Source organism: Balaenoptera physalus, assembly GCF_965194825.1.
Source record: "Balaenoptera physalus genome assembly, chromosome: 4".
NCBI lineage: Eukaryota > Metazoa > Chordata > Mammalia > Artiodactyla > Balaenopteridae > Balaenoptera > Balaenoptera physalus.
The window spans coordinates 3184014-3203662 of record NC_138891.1 but is presented as its reverse complement, the minus strand read 5'-3'; the positions used below and the strand labels follow the sequence as shown (position 1 = coordinate 3203662).

The 19649-nt window shown below is 44.1% G+C and overlaps 2 protein-coding genes across 16 annotated transcripts in view; one reads left to right on the top strand and one right to left on the bottom strand.

The window, feature by feature from the left end:
• The window catches only part of UBE2E1 (ubiquitin conjugating enzyme E2 E1), a 75043-nt gene extending 71092 nt beyond the window's left edge, over positions 1 to 3951 (top strand). For both annotated transcript variants that reach the window (XM_082460806.1, XM_082460807.1), the window contains 3 exons: positions 361 to 493; positions 2025 to 2172; positions 3158 to 3951. In XM_082460806.1, coding sequence (XP_082316932.1) covers positions 361 to 493; positions 2025 to 2172; positions 3158 to 3255 — 379 coding nt within the window. In that variant the 3' untranslated portion in view covers positions 3256 to 3951. The remainder of the gene's footprint in view (positions 1 to 360; positions 494 to 2024; positions 2173 to 3157) is intronic.
• Positions 3952 to 5731: 1780 nt separating this feature from the next.
• Positions 5732 to 19649, bottom strand: part of NKIRAS1 (NFKB inhibitor interacting Ras like 1) — a gene marked incomplete at its 5' end in the record, with an annotated part of 62051 nt that continues 48133 nt past the window's right edge. For 12 of the 14 annotated variants that reach the window (XM_082460791.1, XM_082460799.1, XM_082460788.1 and 9 more), the window contains 2 exons: positions 5732 to 6258; positions 12783 to 13024. In XM_082460791.1, the coding sequence (XP_082316917.1) occupies positions 6016 to 6258; positions 12783 to 13024 (485 nt within the window). In that variant the 3' untranslated portion in view covers positions 5732 to 6015. Of the gene's footprint in view, positions 6259 to 12782; positions 13025 to 13364; positions 13386 to 13577; positions 13710 to 19649 lie in introns of those variants that run through there. The other 2 variants (XM_082460792.1, XM_082460793.1) reach the window with 2 other exon arrangements.

Here is a 19649-nt window from a genome sequence, read left to right as displayed (position 1 = left end):
AAAACTTTGTCACTAATTTAATGAATTCTGGTGTGCTGAGAGGTGTTTCTCTTTTTGTAAAGTATCGTTTACATTTTCTTATGATGTGTCAAGGAGAGGGTTTGAGAAGTGAGGGGTGTCTTGCTTCTTCACAGCTAAGTGGGCATAGACTGGTTGCAGCGTCCTTTTTTACCGTATACGTGACCTAAGTCTTGTCGGAGGCCTGCATCAGAGGCCTGTCTGCAAGATACCTGCGTTTTGTGGAGAGAATCCACACACTAAACAAAAAGGAAGGAGAGGCGACCTTTCCCCCTCGTGGGGACACACTGTAAAATGGGGGTGCCCCGCCCTCTACTCACCGTCTGGTGTATTATTTCACAGCGCTGGCCCCAAAGGCGACAACATCTATGAATGGAGATCAACCATCCTGGGGCCTCCAGGGTCCGTGTATGAGGGTGGCGTGTTCTTCCTTGACATCACTTTCACACCGGAATATCCCTTCAAGCCTCCGAAGGTAAGAAAGTCCCCCGGATTTATGCTAAAATTTACATACTCCTGTGGAAGATTATTCAGGCTTTTAAAATTGAGTTTTTAATCGCAAAAAATAGAGTTCTCTTATATCTTGACAAATCTCTAAGTACACTTGAACATACACAAAACACTTCTTTGGGTTGACTTTGCCTCTTTTGGCAAAGACCATCTCTAAGAGTAAGTGCTTTGTTTTGATGGGGCTTAAAATCCTGCTAATATTTATAGGAACATAGTCAGCAGCCTATAAATAATCCCCTATTTCCCACTCAACAGAAAAAGTTTCTGAGCAGATAAAAATGGTGTCAAAATAGCCACGCACTGAAACAATTAGAGAATCTCCTACCAAATCAAGCCTTGGAATTCCGCTCCTTGTCATCTTCTGGTCTTGTTCAGATCCTGACCCCAAGCTTGGGCTTTCTCGTCCAGGATGGGCAGGGGTTGTTGCTCAGTCACCGTCTCCTGTAACACTCAGCTGTGATTCTCATTCGCCCAGTCGGAAGGAAAACCTCTTCTTGGGGATGGGGTGGACTGCTAGGGAAAAAGGTACAACTGCAGCCCAAGAGGTGACCGCAAGTCTGTCACTTTAAAAAAAAAAAAAAAGTGGTAAAGTTGTAGGTTTTTTTCACTTTGGAGTGATTCAGTGTATTTCACAAATAAAAAGTAGGAGACCAGACAGCATAATCCAGGTTCGTGGGGCTGATGTTGACTCGTCTGCTGCTGTGGTCCTTACCCTCTTCTGGCTCCTCACCTGTGGAGATTCTGTTTAAAGTGAATTCTGTGATTTAGGGAGGCACGACTATCTGCAAGATCTGATACAAAGGTCAGAAAAAGCAGAAACAAACCTCATCTTCAAATATATTTTTCAGCCTTTTAGGTGTGTGATCATTGTTTGCTAAGCACTTTGTCTTTATGTACCCACTGTGTTGTTTGAATGAGATTCTAAAGCTTGCTTTGAGGTCATGTAGTACTACCAGCTAACACAAGAGGTCAGCAAACAACTAGCTGTTCAAACTTGGAAACGTTTGGAAAATACTTAATACATTAAAACTGCTAAAAAAAGATGAATTCAAGAACGATACAGGGAACTATATCCGATCTCCTGGGATAAACCATAATGGAAAAGACTATTAAAAAAAGAACGTATATATGTATAACTGAGGCACTTTGCTGTGCAGAGATTAGCAGAACATTGTAAATCAACTATACTTCAATTTAAAAAAAAAATATCGAGGTTACCTTGCTTTTTGTTGATGCATATTACTTTTTCAATGAAATTGAAAATCCCGGAGATTGTATCAGTGAGCACTTTCTAATCTCAATTTCGTGAAATAGTCTCTTACCCTATCTCTTATCAGCCTTAGTTAAACTGTTTTAAAAACAGTTCACTTTTTAAGAAAACCAAATGTCTGTTTCTTTAAAAGTTTTAATTAGGACCATTTTATTGAAAAGGCAATTTAGTAAAAAGTTTCATTGTTTGCTGTTCAGATTTCGTTTAACACTGTCTTGTTTTTTAGGTTACATTTCGGACAAGAATCTATCACTGTAATATTAACAGTCAAGGAGTTATTTGCTTGGACATATTGAAAGATAACTGGAGTCCAGCACTAACCATTTCTAAAGTCCTTCTTTCTATCTGCTCACTTCTTACAGACTGTAATCCTGGTAAGGTTAATAATTCTTTACCTTGTTTTATTCCTCCTCACCTGGAAAATGGTTATTTTCCACTTAAACTAAGATTTTCTAAAGATAAAGTTCAGATTTTATTTTTGTACGGGCTTTCAAGGGACAAAAACTCATTGCTTTTCAAAGAAAGTTCTCATCAAGAGTTCAATCTACTAGGTGAAAAATGCAGCGACTTCACCATTACTTGACGTGTTCTAGCAACAAGGTGTTATAAACTGAAGACTTAAAAAAGATTGCCTTAGGTTTTTACATCTTCCTTCTCTTCCCTTTTTTTCCCCCTTTTGCGTGTTTCCCATACAGAAACAGCACGCACACTTGTGAATGTTGAGTCACCCGCCCTCTGCCTGCGGGTCTGCTCAGCACCTGCCCACAACTGCTTACTGACGTGGCGTTGTTTCCCTGCTGTACACTTAGTGATTACCAGACTGTGGTTTCGTCTGGGCCTTAATTTCCTCTTAATTAAAAACTTTTTTTCTAGATAAAGAAATAGAAATTTAATTACTAAAGATTTTATTTAGGTTTCAGAGAAACACTGTACTTAATCGGAAGTACAGGTTTTGACCTGGCAACTTCGGGTCTTGCGGGTCAACAGTGTAGAGAGGTAAATAGCGTTCGCTTGCACTAGCAGAAGGTCCTGTGAACACAGCTGGGTGTTCACGGCAGTCCAGGGCCTTGCGCGTTCCGTACCCTGACACGCAGGAGCGAGACCCTTCCAGTGGGGGGTGGTCGTTGGGGGAGAGATGGAATGAACTAAGGAGGCGGGGCGGGACCGTTCTATCTGGATCAGGACCCCCCTGCGTCCATGCTGTTCTTTAAAGTCCGGGAGGAAAAGTATCCCAAATGGTGCAATGGTTTGATCACAGCCACTCTGTCCATTTCCTCGCAAGCTGTCACTAGCTTATCTGCTGAAACTTAAAAATGTTCTTTTCCCTTCTTCGAAGTAACGTACGTTCTTTTCTTCCAGCCGACCCCTTGGTGGGAAGTATTGCCACTCAGTATATGACCAACAGAGCAGAACATGACAGAATGGCCAGACAGTGGACCAAGAGATACGCTACATAAATTGGGTTGTCACAATTCTCTACATTCTTTGTCTGTCACAGAGAGAGCTGCTTATGATTTTGAAGGGGTGGGGGAGGGTGGGCGTTGGTGAAGAGTAGGGTATTTCTATAACAGATATTATTCAGTCTTATTTCCTAAGATTTTGTTGTAACTTAAGGTATCTTGCTACAGTAGACAGAATTGGTAATAGCAACTTTTAAAACTGTCATTAGCTCTGCAGTATGAGCTGAAATGCAGTACAGAGAAGAATAGACGTTTGGGTTCCGTTGCTTGTAGTCTGTAAATCTGAAACAGCTGAATTTGTACAGGTTACACACATGGCCATTTATGTAAAGTCCTTCCAAGACTACACAGTTTTTTCTTTTAAAAAATTGGAATTTGTTTTCCCTTCTTGGAGGGGAACAGTGATATTGAACAGCTTTTAGAGACTGTCATCTCATATATATAAAATGGACACATGGCTATAAGACACCATATAGGAAATATGAGTAGTTATGTATTTTATTTTATATGCCAGTCTACTTTATTGTGAAAAGATAGAGGTTTGAATCAGGACTTGTGAAAACCTGTAGTAAAATACCTTAAGCTGTTAACTGTAAGGTGTGGAATAGGAGTTGCTCAGTGGATTGGTTCTATGTTGTGGACTACCTAAGTCTGCATTTGTTACTGTGCTAATAAACAATATTAAAACCACCACCTAACGCTGCTGTATTCATTTACTTCCTTTTGCCTTTTTTGTAGTTTCTTTCTTCTTGATAGATCTTTGCTACTCAAACAGCCTAGAGGTAATGCAGACTGAACACGCTGGTGTTGTCTACCCAGCACGTGTGTCAGGATTGGTACGTTACTCTGGATGTATCCAACAGCCTTGCAGGATAGGTGCCTTAGAGAAGGTTAGGTAATCTAACTCATGACCTTCCAAAGGCAGAGTTCTGCTGTATCTTTGTCAAAGCATTTTCCAACTTGGAGGCGCTGTGGTGGTAAGTGCGTGCGTGAGAAGTGGGCTCTCGTGGGGAAACACCCCCGCCACAGTGGAGGGAGTCTGGCAGGACCTAGGCGCACACACCTGCTCCAGAGAAGCTCGTCCAGGGCCCAGGGCGGAGGTACCTGCACGCTCATGACGCACTTAAAAAGAACACGGTCACTCTGTGTACTAGCGGATCTAAGCTGCATTCAGCAGACGCGCAAAGTTTGCAGGATCTATTATATTATTTTAAAATAACTGTAGAAGTATTTATCCATCTATGTAGAAAAAACAAAAAAGCTAGAAGCTCAACACCGGGAGAGAAGGCAGGAAATGACCTGACCATATCGGAGTGACAATTGTTGTTTTACCCAAAAAAACACGATGAGAAATTTTAAATAATTCTAAATCGGCTAGTGCGGCTGCCATATAAGTAAGTTTTCAATCTTTATATACAGTAGTTCTTGGCTTGCACTCACTGAACGGAGCCAATTGAGTTTACATTGTTTTTTTGTGGGAGGGGGGGCCGCACTGGGTCTTCGTTGCTGTGCGCGGGCTTTCTCTAGCTGTGCCGAGTGGGGGTACTCTCTGTTGCGGTGCGTGGGCTTCTCATTGCAGTGGCTTCTCTTGTTGCGGAGCACGGGCTCTAGGCACGCGGGCTTCAGTAGTTGTGGCTCATGGGTTCAGTAGTTGTGGCCCATGGGCTCTAGAGCGCAGGCTCAGTAGCTGTGGCGCACGGGCTTAGTTGCTCCGCAGCATGTGGGATCTTCCTGGACCAGGGCTCGAACCCGTGTCCCCTGCATTGGCAGGCGGATTCTTAACCACCAGGGAAGTCCCACCAAGTGAGTTTGAATTCACTGAACCGCGCCTTAAAAGTATTCAAGATAACTACTATTTACCAGACCTTTTAACAAACATTTCTTTGCTGGACAGCTTATCTCATACTTTATATTGAAAACTAATAGTTCACTGTTTTCCCGGTCAAAACCACTAAGTAGCTTGCTCCCGACTTCACAGCTAGTTACAATATTGTCAGCTTGCTCAATACAGTCAGCCGTGTTACTCAGATCTGCCCAAATCTTCAGAGAACCATACATAGCACAGACTCAGATACCTAACTAACTTGAAGACTACTCCAGAAGGTACGGTATGCCTTATCGGAAACGGAAGCGTCACTGTCCTTAAGTGTTCAGCAGTTTCCTACGGAAGGAAGAACCAGCTGGAACATATTTACACCACCTACTCAATTCATGCTCAACATAATTTGAACAAAGCTAAATCATAGGTTTAGCAGGATCTCTACCAGATAAAATTTAGCTTAACTTAGTACCCAAATTGTTTACTGTTTGTGATCCAATTTGGACACACAAAAAACGTCATTTCGTAATCCTAGACGTTAGATGAGTGAACTTTGCAAAAACAAAGTTAACGTTTGAGCAAATAAGTTTGCATAAAGTTACACAGAATGAGAGCTTCTGAAACGGGTTAAAGGTGAGGGGAGCTACTCACAGGTACATGTGCATACCACCCAAGTTTTATTTTATTCTTTTGACAAATGCAACATAATATAGATAACAAAGGTGCTAATTTTAAGGACAAGTCTGAAACAAGGAGAATGCAAATACATTACTTCTTCATGTCAGGCAACAGTAACTGAATTATAACTGAAAGTGCATTAGATTACTTCCCTAGGGGCTTCCTAAGGACCAAAGGTAGACAGAAATGGCCTGTTTTACATGAGTTCACAGACACCTCGAGGCGGTCACCATTCAAGGGACAGTTGTGCACCCTAGGGTTTAGTTCTCAGAGCTGGAGTTGCCTTTGCTTCTCCTCCCAGGCAGAGGGAAGCTCGCTTTGCTCTGGGGCTGGGAGAGTTTGCGGGCTAGCAGGGTGAAGGGCTCGATCAGGGTCTTGCGGTCTGTGACCGTCACCTCCCACAGATGCACCTTCTCGCTCCTGGCCCACCGCTGTGCCACTTCGGCGTCCACTTGTCTCTGCTCAGAAAGGTCAGTTTTGTTTCCTAACACGACAATGGCCACCTGAAAGAAACGGGTAAAAGATCACACTTTGCCAGCATCCGTTCCTAGGCCAAATGGAGGAATCAAACTGTCCCATTTAACAAAGTGTTTCGTCCAAACTGACCCTCAGGCGTGAGCTGAAGGGTAAAGGGCATTACCTCACCCCTCCTCGCTCAGTGTATCTCCTTAAAAGCGCAGATGCTCTACAGGCTGCTGACTACGAAACACCTGAAGTTACTCCACTCCGGTACGGCTGGAAGACAGACTGGGGAAATCACTATCGAGGGCACAGATAACGGGGTGACTGAAGTGTGTCTGCATTTCAGTTTAGCTCTACCTGCTGTCTGGGAAACCTGCGATACGTACTTGAAGATACAACCAGGGAACTTCTGGAGCCGTGAGAGGTCTGCAGCCCTGGGGCCTGAGTTCCTTGAGAACGGGAATTGTTCTGTTCACGTTACTGCTAATCATAGCAAAGTGCCTGACACAAGCACTAAATACGTGTTGAACGTACCACCCAACAGGAACGTTTTACCCTAAATGCAAGGCAATCGATCCTTCTCTCCAAGTGGAGGGCTCGCTACCCCCAGGCACTGTTTCCGGCGACCAGAAGGGCAGTCACGGTCCGCGGGAGGGGAGACGAGTCGTGACCTCCAGATGCTGAGAGAGCGCCTGTAAAGGTACCTGAAGCAGGAGGCCGGGGAGGTGGAGGGCTCCGGGGAGGAGCAGCTCCGAGGGCGGCCTCTGCGCCACGGCCGCGTTCCCGCCTTGGAGACGCGCGCTCCGATGCGTCCGCAGGCCGGGGCCGCAGGCCGGGGCTCTCCTCCGTCTCAGCAGGAGCCAGCCCTCCCGTCGCTCCTCCCCACCCGGTCTCCGCGGTGAAGGTCCCCTTCCCCTTCCGGCCTGGCTGCACGCCCTCACCCGGCCGCCCGCGGGGCACAGCGGGTGAGGTGTCCTAGGCTCAGGGCCACCTCCCTAAAAACCCTCAGGCCGAGGGCTGCTGCTGCTGCCCTGCGCCCGCGGCCCCCCGCTCCCCGCCCCGGCTGTCGCTGCCCATCCCAGCGCTGGCCCCGGTCACCGCACACGCTACTCCCGTCACGCTGGTGGTGGCTTCACCAGCCCCGGGGGTGACCCTCCCGGCAACCTCATCCCTCAGCTCCTTGACCTCAGAGATCCTAACTGTCCTCCTGACCGCAGCCACTCGCTCCCACGAACAGGATAGCCGCTCCCCTCTCTGACCTCAAGCGCGGGAATCCCGCTCCGACCGCTGCCTTCCTGGTTCATCCCAGCGCCCCTCTGCAGCAACCCGACAGCACCGCAGGCACCCACGAGCCCCGGCGCTACCGCCTCTGTCTCAGTCCTTCAGCCCCGCTGCTGCCCTCGGCGCTCCCCCAGCTGAGCTTCTCGTTCGCTCCCTCGCCATCGTCATCACGCCGTAGGCCCCCCGCCGCCACCTCGGTTAAGTTGAACTCAACTGTACCTTCTGCCGACACCATTTACCGAACGTGGCCGGAGAAAAACACAACCCCGCTGGCCGGTCCCAGTTCGTAACCACTGACCTCCAGCGCGGTGCTGTCCTCCAGCAGATACATCACGTTCCCGCCACTTCCCCTGTACGGACGGCATCTCCTACCTTGGTCCCCCTCCTCCAACCTCCACCGTTCCCTCTGCCTTCCCCGTCCCACCCTCAGCTGATGTCCACACTACGTCGGCAAGAAGCCGGGAGCAACTAGAAGGGAACTGTCAAGTGCTTCCACCACCACGTCTAACAGCCCCACCGTCCTCTAAGCCCATGTCCCCACCGTCCTCCACCTGGACAAGGATGTCACTCCGTTAGCGGTCCCCTCACCTGCGTCTCTCCGCTGAATCACCCCACTGCATACCAACAACCATCTCTCTCATCTGAAAAACAAAACCTTCTTACACATCCTTCTCCAGCTCGTCTCTGTTCCCCTTTTAGGGGACAATATATTTACCCTTTGACTCAAAACTCTTTCAAAGAACTACGTTTGCTGTGCTCAACTCTCTCACATCCAGTCCATCAGACTTTGTCTCACTGTTTCACCAAAACTGTCGTTGCTGAGATCTCCCAAGTTACTAAAGCTGGCCACTTCTCGGCTTTTTTGATCTGCCTTTAGTATCTGACATAGCTTGGTCACTTCCTACTTTTTAAAGTGCCGACTTTACTTGCCTTCTGGGACACCCTTATCTCTTGGTGTTGTTCCTCGTACTTCAAAGGCCACTTTGTACACTCCTTTGCTGCCTTCTCACTTCTCCAGCCGGTGAATGTCAAAGTGCTCTAGAGCGAGAGCATGTGAACTAAACTCTGCTTCTCACCTTGTCCCTCAAGGTGAAAGTCAACACAGAGTGATTTTTTTTTTTTTTTTTTTGGCCACACAGCATGCGGGATCTTAGTTCCCCAACCAGGGATCAAACATACGCCCCCTACAGTGGAAGTGTGGAGTCTTAACCACTGGACCACCAGGGAAGTCCCAGAGTGACCATTTTAAAACAAGCCAAAGACGGGACTTCCTGAGAGAGTGGCATGGACATATATACACTACCAAATGTCAAATAGATAGCTAGTGGGAAGCAGCCGCATAGCACAGGGAGATCAGCTCGGTGCTTTGTGACCACCTAGAGGGGTGGGATAGGGAGGGTGGGAGGGAGGGAGACGCAAGAGGGAGGAGATATGGGGATATATGTATGTGTATAGCTGATTCACTTTATTATAAAGCAGAAACTAACACCACTGTAAAGCAATTACACTCCAATAAAGATGTTTTTTTTAAAAAAAAAAAAAAAGAAGGGATTTCCCTGGTGGCGCAGTGAATAAGACTCTGTGCTCCCAATGCTGGGGGCCCGGGTTCAATCCCTGGTCCGGGAACTAGATCCCACATGCATGCCGCAACTAAGGAGCCCGCCTGCAGCAACCAAGACTTGGTGCAACCAGATAAATATTAAAAAAATAATAATAATAAAAATAAGTCAAAAGAGGTTCAACTTCGTTCACATTAAGGACAAATGAAACTACGAAAATACCATTTCACCCAGAAGAGTCACAAAATCCAAAGCTTTAACCACACATTGCTGTCAAGACTGAAGAAACAGGCATTTTCATACCATTCCTATGGACTAACTTGTCACCATATTTACCTTTAACTCAAGAACCTAACTTCTGCTGGTTGATCTTACAACTCTATGTTAAAATGTACAAGATAATAAATGTCTAAGATTATTCACTGTAGCACAGTTCATGATAGCAAATGGCCAGAGAGAACCTAAGTGTCCATCAATGTGAGACTGGTTAAGTAAGTATGGTACATCTACCGCCACACAATGAATACTGTGCATCAGTTTAAAAAAAAAGGAATCTGAGTCCTGCTATGGAAAGGACTCCAGGATATATTACATGAAAAATACAAGGTGTACAACAATATGCTACCTTTGGTACAACAGAGAGAAAAATAAGAAAAAAATTATGTACATTTCTATTTGCTTGTATTTACACAGAGAAACTCTGGAAGGACGCCCCCAGACTAGGAAAGGGGTGAAACATTAAAACAGCATGCTTGAGGTACAGGAAATAGACGGTTGAACCCAGGGGTGGGAACAAGTTCACTAGCGTCCTCTCTATACATCATTTTTATTTTTGAACCATGTGCAACCATTACCCTTTCAATTTTTTAAAACAGACATGAAAACAAGTAAGTGCCACCCAAGCTAGACCCTGCCATCCCTTTGCCTCCCATCCCGAGTCGCCCTCAGCTCTACCTCCCCCCCAACCCCGCCCGCTCTGGCCTCAGAGCTGCTCCCGAGCACGACACGCTCCCGCCCCGGCCCCTGCTCGGCTGGGGCCTCCACCTGCAGCCCCTCTAGACATCGGCTTGCGCCCTTCCCTCACACCCTTCAAATCTCTGCTGGAAGTCACCTCACCAGGCCTTCCCACACCACCTACAGAAAGCAGTGCCCTCGCTCCCCACTCCACTTGACTTGTCTTCCTACACTGCATCACTCCTCACAATACGTATTTGTTCGCGGTCCCTCTCTCCCCCGCCCCCCAGACAGAAGCTTTAAGGCAACAGGGACTCTGTTGTATCGTCTACTGTATTCCCTCCGCCTCACCTACAACAGTGCCAGGCACACAGCCCAGTAAGCACCTGCTATCAAGCTACAATGAGGCAGCACCTCACACCGGTCAGAATGGCCATCATCAAAAAATCTACAAACAAGAAATGCTGGAGAACAGGGAACCCTCTTACACTGTTGGTGGGAATGTAAATTTATACAGCCACTGTGGAGAACAGTATGGAGGTTCCTTAAAAAACTAAAAATAGAACTACAGTATGATCCTGCAATCCCACTCCTGGGTATATATCTGGAGAAAACTCTAATTCAAAAAAATACATGCACCCCAATGTTCACTGCAGCACTATTCGCAGTAGCCAAGACCTGGAAATGACCTAAATGCCCATCAACAGATGAATGGATAAAGACATGGTACATATACACAATGGAATATTACTCATCCATAAAAAGAAAGAAAATAATGCCATTTGCAGCAACATGCATGCAACTAGAGATTATCATACTAAGTGAAGTAAGTCAGACAGAGTAAGACAAACATCATATCACTTATATGTGGAATCTAAAATATGACACAAATGAATTTATCTATGAAACAGAAACAGACTTGCATAGAGAACAGACTGGTGGTTGCCAAGGGGGAGGGGGGGTGGGGGAGGGAAGGAATGGGAGTTTGGGATTAGCAGATGCAAACTATTATATACAGGATGGATAAACAACAAGGTCCTACTGTATAGCACAGGGAGCTGTATTCAGTATCCTGTGATAAACCATAATGGAAAAGAATTTAAAAAAGAATATATATGCATGTATAACTGAATCACTTTGCTGTACAGCAGTAATTAACACAACATGGTAAATCAACTATACTTCAATAAAAAAATTTAAAAATAAGCATTTGCTGAATGAATGTGCTTCTTAAATCCCCATAATCACCATATGAGAAAGGTACTATTATTATCCTTATGTTATAGATAAGGAAACTAAGGCAGAAAAGTTGAGAAGCAGAGCCAAGATTCAAGTATCAAGTATATGAGTGTTCACCGAACTATACTTTTAACTTTAGGGGGGCAGGGAGGGAAATCTGGGGGATACTCCCCAAAAGAATAACAGCACTTATCTGTCTCGGTGGGAAAGGTGGGAAACAGGTGGAGAGGAGCCTTCATTACTTACCTTTTTATATCTTTTGAAGACTGAACCTTGTGAATGTTGTTATCTATTCACAAAGTAAGTTAGTATTCAAAATAATAAAAGTAATTAAAATATCAACAAACCCAGAGGTCCTTGAACAGGTGAGTGGTTAAATAAACCCTGGTACATACACACCACGGAAAACCACGCAGCAAGAGAAAGGAATGCGCGACTCACGCACGCAGTCACCTGGGCGACTCAGCAGAGAATTATGCTGAGTGGAAAAGGCCGGTACCCAACGGTTACAAACTGCAGTTCCATTCACGTTAACACTCTTGAAATGACAAGGTTACAGAGATGGAGAACAGATAACAGTTAAGGAGGGAGAGGGGATGGGAGGGGAATGCCATGTGTGGCCACGAAAGGTCCCATGAGGGGTCCCTGCAGTGCTGGAAAGGTCCCCTCACTGTATAAACGTCAGTACCTCGGTTGTGTTATTTTACTACAGTTTTGCACAGTGTTATTAGCACTGGGGGAAACTGCGTTAGGGATCTCTATTATTTCTTAAAATTGCATGTGAATCTACAATTACCTCAAAATTAAAAGTATGACATCAAAAATACATAAAAATTAGGTTAAGAACATGTAGCCGGTGCTGTTAACGGGTTCATGACATGGTTCCCTAGACCCTGAGGAGTCAGCCATGCCAAGACCCAGAGAAAGACCTGCGATGAGAGAGTTCCAGGCAGGGGAACGAGCAACTGAGAAGGACTTCACAGGGGAACAAAATTATCATGCTGGAAAAGCAGAAAGCTGACCCCTGGAGTACAGTGACAGAGGAACAGAATGCTAAAGGCGAAAGGACAGACATGGGCCAGATCATCTAAAACTTTACAGACCATAGTAAGAATCTTATTTTCAAATGGTAAGTGGATAGAAGCCACTGATTATTTATTAGTTTTTTCCACTCCTTTTCTTTTTTTTTTTTTTTTTTTTAAGGCTAAGGACAATCCTATTTCTCCAAGAAGACAATAAAAAGCCCTAGGAAACAGTGATCCCAAATAACGTGAAATGAACTATGTAGTATATGCAATATGGAGTCATTAAAATTCAAGTTGCACATGGGAACAAGCAAAGGCAGAAAGTCAAATGCTGGTCCTGGTTGAACTCAGTCCTGTATTTCCTGGGCTAGGGAAAAAATCATGAAGATTACAGATACTGTGAATACAATTTAATGCTTTTAAAATATTTTAATTGCCCAAAAGCCCATGCTACAATTTCAACAGTGTTATAATTCATAGCTGGCATTTTTTAACATACCCACTTACCTCTTTTTTGTCTTTGAACTTATCAATTTCTTTCTTCAGAAGCTCCACTCTTTGAAAGGACTCAAGGTTATTCACACTGTACACAAGAACAAAGCCATCAGCAAATGAAAAATAATGCTTTGGCAGCTCCACGCCTTCCTGTAGGCCCCTGGTGTCGTAAAGATGTAACTGTTCCTTGACTCCCCGATCTGTTTCCACTGCAGCCATATACACATCTTCCATTGTTTCACAGTCCTCCATTCCTGGGGTTAAAAATGAATTACTTTTACATATACAAATATCGAATCATTATGTTATTCACCTGAAACTAATACAATGTTATGTCAATTATGCCTCAATTAAAAAAAAAGCTTCTACTCTTTTTTAGTCCTTTAGAAGTTGGCTTTCTAGGTTCCTTATTTATTACACATAAGAATCATATTTCCATTTACTAGCTTCTTTAAAAAGAAAGGTAATTGTTACAGTAAATGAACAAAGTGCTTTTTAAGATTATTTCTTCCATATAGACATAAAAGAAATAAAAATTTGGCAGTGAGATTTACTTATTTTTCAGAAGTAACTTACAAGAGTCAAAGAACTGACTGTCTCAATTGGAGAATGAAGGGCTGATTTTTAAAGCAGCTTCAACAACTAAGTGGCCCCATTTTCTTTTTCATCAGTGCAAAGGACAGGACCTCAGTAAGTTTGATTTTTCTCTGTACAATTTCCACTGTTTCCAGGGTCTGTTTCAAGGACTCGGAAATGTACATGTCCAGTCTGGGTCTAGGCCCCAGGCCTTAATTCCCAAGTACCTACTGTTCACTTTTGTGTGAATGTCCTCCAAGTCCTTCAAGACTTGTTATCTTGTTATCTTTCCTGCCCCCAGCTGTCCCTCCTCCTTGCTTTTGTCCCGTGATCACCATTCACCTGGTCAGTCTTCAGCGTTCTCTTTGAACAAGGCAAGTATGGGTGAATGGGGCCCTAAAGCAGCCACTCTACACCTGAGACATCTGCTCAATCCACCGCCTGCTTCCACTGCCCCCGGCTTGCTCCCTGCACCTGAACGACTGCAACAGCTCAGGAGACACCTGGTCAACACCTCACCCTTTCCAGGCTCTGCTGAAATGTCAGCTCTGTAGATTTTCTTCGGATTATCCACTTCCCCCCATCCTGCTCTTACTGTGCCTTGCACAGGTAATACCACTTCACGCTAAACTCTTTTCGTATCTGTCCCCTCCGGAGCTGCAGTGTAAACTCCTCGAGAGCCAGGACTGTGGCGAATCTCTCTTTGGAGCTCTGAGGACTAACGAATTGACTTACATACGTACAAAGTCCTCAGTAAATGTCTGAATGAATGAATGAATGCGTGAGCTCATAATGGTTGCCCCAATTTCATTCCCCTGCTCGCCTGAATGATAAGCCTTGTAAAATCCCTTTTACTTTCCTCCATTTGTGTAGGTTTTGTCTCTTCAACTCACCTAGAACTTCCTCAAGAGAAACAACCCTTCTGTGTACACAGCAAGTATGCAACAACCATTTGTGGAAGAGGGGATTAAGGTGAGAAGATGAACACTTTGAATGTTAATGACTAGTGCAAGAGGCAGTCTATGAAGACAGAAACTTATTGGGCTTCGATTACAAAAAATATAAAAGCAAAAACTACCAAGACTTTTGTCATGGTGGATGTTCTGTCCACCAAAAGCCAGTCTGGTTCCCTTCCTCCTCCCATTAAGCTTAGACCTTTTGAGATTTTCTCACCCTATACATCAAGTGACGTTACGACTCTGCATCTCCTCTGCCACTCCACGCCACCTCTGTCCCAGAGGGAGACTAAGCCTGCACTTCTAGAAAGGGTAAAACAGAGGCTGCTGAGATGTGGGACAGAGGGTATGAGTTCCACAGTGAAAACAAAGGGCAACTCAGTGACGTGCTCCCTCCCTCTGCTCCCAAAACTTTGGCGGCCAACTCTTCATCCTCTAGGCGGGGGAATCTGGGGAATCTGGCCAGTGAAAAAGGAGAAATCCTAAACATGCTAACCTCTGAGGTTAACCAACAAATGCCCCACCCAGGTCACCTTATAATGAAGCGAAGTCATAAACCCTATCCACATGCTTAGAGCTTTAAATTAGCTTTTCAGTTCTCCATTCTTAATTACAAGCAGACAACCAAGGATTACCAGATACCTGAGAAAGAGACCAAAAATCAGGAAAGAGCACCTGAAAAGAAAAAGACTGTGCAAAGAAAAGAAAACAGACAAAAAAACTACCAAATATTATACTCAAAGAGATAAGATAGTGCATCCATGAAATAACAGGATACTAAGAAATGAAAACTCAATACAAGGGCTGAAAGATAAAGATGAGGAAAATTCCCACAGAGTGGAACAAAATGCTGAGAAATTTCAAACAGGAGAAGAGAAATTTTAAAAAGCAGAGGACGAGTCCAGAAGATCCAGCATCCAAAAAGAGAGTTCCAGAAAGAGAGAGCAGAGAACACAGAAGAGAAGTAATTCAGAGCTGAAGAACACACATTTCCATATTGAAAGGGAGTTCCAGAAAGAGAGAGCAGAGAACACAGAAGAGAAATAATTCAGAGCTGAAGAACACACATTTCCATATTGAAAGGGAGTTCCAGAAAGAGAGAACAGAGAACACAGAAGAGAAATGATTCAGAGCTGAAGAACACACATTTCCATATTGAAAGGGAGTTCCAGAAAGAGAGAACAGAGAACACAGAAGAGAAATAATTCAGAGCTGAAGAACACACATTTCCATATTGAAAGGGCCCACCAGGTGCCCAGCACCGTGGATGAACACAGACTGATCCTATGATACACCACTGCGAATTTCAGAGCACTGGGGAGAGAGCCTACAAAAGCGTCCACATCCGAAGCATCAAGAATCACGATGGCTTCTGGCTTCTCAGAAGCACTGGAAGAAGATATTAGAATCTGGTGAACTGAAGATACACATGGTCTATGAGCCTGCGATTTCATTCCTAGGTATATCCCCCAGACCTTGTCCAAGTCATAGCTGGGATACGTGCATAAGACTGTTCACAGCAGCACTATTTCTAATAGCCCCAGACTGGAAACAACCCAAATGTTCACCAAGATACAAGAGGTAAATAGGGACTTCCATGGCGGTCCAGTGGATTAGATGCCACGCTCCCAATGCAGGTGACACGGGTTTGATCCCTGGTCAGGGAACCAAGATCCCACATGCTGCATGCCACATGGGGCAGGCAAAAAAATAAAGATACAAGAGGTAAATAAATGGAGGTATATTGAGACAATATACCTATCATGAAAATTACACCACACTTACTTAAAACAATATGGATGAGTCTTACAAATATAATGCTGAGTAAAAAAAAACAAACACTGAAAAATTTATATGGTATGATTCCACTGATATCAAGTCAGTAAGAGGCAAAAATAAACTATGTCATCCAGTGATACACACATAGGTGGCAAAATGAGAAAGAAAAGAAGGGATTAACCAAAAGTCAAGGGCAGGGCTGAGTTTTGATTTAAGAGAGGAACACGGGGAGCTGACGAGAGTACCTGCAGTCTTTCTACCTTTTGACCTGTGTGGAGGTTATGCAAAGGTTTTATAATTATTCATTAAACCACATACGTGTTTTATGCACTTTTCTATATGTATGATGCATTTTATAATAAAAGAAGGAGAAAAGATGATAATGGACCAATGCTTTCAACATTTTGGAAGGAAATTATTCTCCATCTAGAATTCTATACCCATCAAAATTATAACTCAATTGTGAATGAAAGTAAAGACATTTTCAAACATGTGAAGCCTCAGAATATGTATCGTGCACATTTTCTCAGGAAACTCTTTGAGGGAGGCCCGCCATCAAAATTAGCATGTAATCATAGAAAGAGGAAGACACCAGATTCGGAAAACAAAACCTCTCACGAGAGTAAAGGGAATCATAGCGACAACAGTAAATACCTTTGTTCAGAAGCCCCAGGATTACTACTGTGCACCAGGCATAGAGGGCATTCTGAGGGCTGTCATCACCCGATGCCTCATCCCACTGTGCAACCTTTTCAACCCCCAAAAAAGTACTGCAAGATGCGCTCCACCAAAAGAAGGGCGTAAACAGAAGGTGACGGGAGATCTAGAAAACAGGAAATCAAACCCAGGAAGAAAGAAAAAGTAAAGGGAAGTTCTATGGTGACAGCTGTACAATTGGCCCAGATAAGAGAATGCTAGCTAGATATTTTTGGAAAAATATCTCAAAAAAAAAGGGCAGGGTGGATTATCTGATATGATTGACCTCATGGAGAACTGAGAACCATCTGGACATGTGGAAGAATTAGCAAAAGGTATAAACGAAACTAAAGAAGTGATAGAGCAAATATTAGCCTCCATAAGAAGAAAAAGAAAGAAAAGAAACAATCATAGTACATAATACTGCTCAGCTGAGAATATTTACATGTGCCAGCAGTTGTCAAAGTGTGGTCTACAGAGATCCCTTGAGGTCTCCTTTCAGGGAACCCATATGGGCAAAACTATTTTCATAATAATATAAGACATTCGTCTTTTTCACTGTGTTGACATTTGTGCTGATGATATAAAAGTAATGATGGGTAAAACTGCTGGTGCCAGGACTTCCCTGGTGGTGAAGTGGTTAAGAATTCGCCTGCCAGTGCAGGAGACACGGGTTCGAGCCCTGGTCCAGGAAGATCCCACATGCCACGGAGCGACTAAGCCCGTGCGCCACAACTACTAAGCCTGCACTCTAGAGCTCACGTGCCACAACTGAAGCCCGTGCTCCACAACAAGAGAAGCCACCGCAATGAGAAGCCTGTGCAAAGAAGAGTAGCCCCTGCTCGCCGCAACTAGAGAAAGCCTGCACGAAGCAATGAAGACCCAACGCAGCCAAAAATAAAATTAATTAATTAATTGAAAAAAAAAATGCTCTAGGGGACTTCCCTGGTGGTCCAGCAGTTAAGACTCCGCGCTCCCAATGCAGGGGGCCCGGGTTCGATCCCTGGTCAGGGAACTGGATCCCACATGCATGCTGCAACTAAGAGTTCACATGCCACAACTAAGACCCTGTGCAATTAAATAAATTAATTAAAAAAAAAAAAAGAATACTTTAAAAAAAAAATGCTCTAAAAAAAAAGCTGCTGATGCCTTAGTACAAATCAAGGCAGTGGCACCAACTGTATTAGAGGCTGAATTCCTCAACACCTCATACTTGCAGTTTCAAAAGAAAAAGCCAGTTTTACTTAAGAATGTCCTTGATGAAGCAGGAAAAATTACCAAATTTACTAAATCCTAATCTTTGAGTATGTATCTTTACATCTTTTTAATATTCTATGTGGGGCTTCCCTGGTGGCACAGTGGTTGAGAGTCTGCCTGCCAATGCAGGGGACATGCGTTCGAGCCCTAGTCTGGGAGGGTCCCACATGCCGCGGAGCAACTGGGCCCGTGAGCCACAATTACTGAGCCTGCGCGTCTGGAGCCTGTGCTCCGCAACAAGAGAGGCCGCGATAGTGAGAGGCCCGCGCACCGCGATGAAGAGTGGCCCCTGCTCGCCGCAACTAGAGAAAGCCCTCGCACAGAAACGAAGACCCAACACACCCAAAAATAAATAAATAAATTAATTAAATAAATTTTTTTAAAAAAGCTGTCATATTAAAAAAAAATATTCTACGTGATTAATGAGAAGTATACGTGAAGTATTTCTGCTTAATGAATAATGGTAACTGTCTGGAGGAAAAGCTCTTGCCTTTGAGTTTCAAGTTGAAAGAGCTACTTTTTTTTTTTGGCTGTGTTGGGTCTTCCCTGCTGCGCACAGGCTTTCTCTAGTTGCGGTGTGCGGGCTTCTCATTGCAGTGGCTTCTCTTGTTGCGGAGCACGGGCTCTAGGCGTGGGCTTCAGTAGTTGCAGCGTGTGGGCTCAGTAGTTGTGGCTCGCAGGCTCTAGAGCGCAGGCTCAATAGTTGCGGCGCACGGGCTTAGTTGCTCCACGGCATGTGGGATCCTCCCGGACCAGGGATCGAACCCGTGTCCCCTGTACTGGCATGAGGATTCTTAACCAATGCACCACCAGGGAAGTCCCACTTCTTTTTTTTCTTTTTTTTTAAAGAAGGAATAACAGAAACGAACCATGGTTATTCAGGGTATTTGACAGACATTTTCTCAAAGATGAATAACGAGAGCCTATCATTTCAAGGAAAATAACTGATAGTATCTGTTGTTAATGATAAGATTTGAGCTTTCAAGCAAAAATGAGAATTGTATCCATCAGCAGAAACTTGATAGCTTCCCAATACCGATGAGACTGTTGATGATATTAATAAATGGTATTTGGAAGATCTGCTTACCTCAGTTAGCCAGTATTTTCCAAATGACCAATTCATAAATGTTAAGAAACCATGCATGGGTAAAAAACCCATTTGAAGTGCAAGATAAATCAATGAGGTTTTAATGTAATAGAACAGGAGAGGTTCGCTGATGTGGCTTCAGACTCCACACTGCAGTAACCTTTAAGTAACCGTCACCGATTGAGTTTTAGTGAAATACCAAAGAAGGAAGTCCACCTACATCTGCAAAGCTACTAAAATAGTCCTACCTTTTTCAACCACATATTTGTGTGAGGCCACCTTTTCTTCACATATTTCAACTAAAAAAACATGTAACAACAGACTGAATGCAAAGGCAAGCAGATATGATAATCCAGCTGCCTTCTATCAGGCTGGACATTCGATTTTCAAAAATGTAAATCAACACTCACCTTCTCACTAGATTTTTTTGAAAATATAACTATTTTTCATTAAAATGTGTTACCTTAGCATACAATAAGTTTATTGTTATTATTTTACGTGATAAGTTTTTTTTTTAATTTCCTCAGG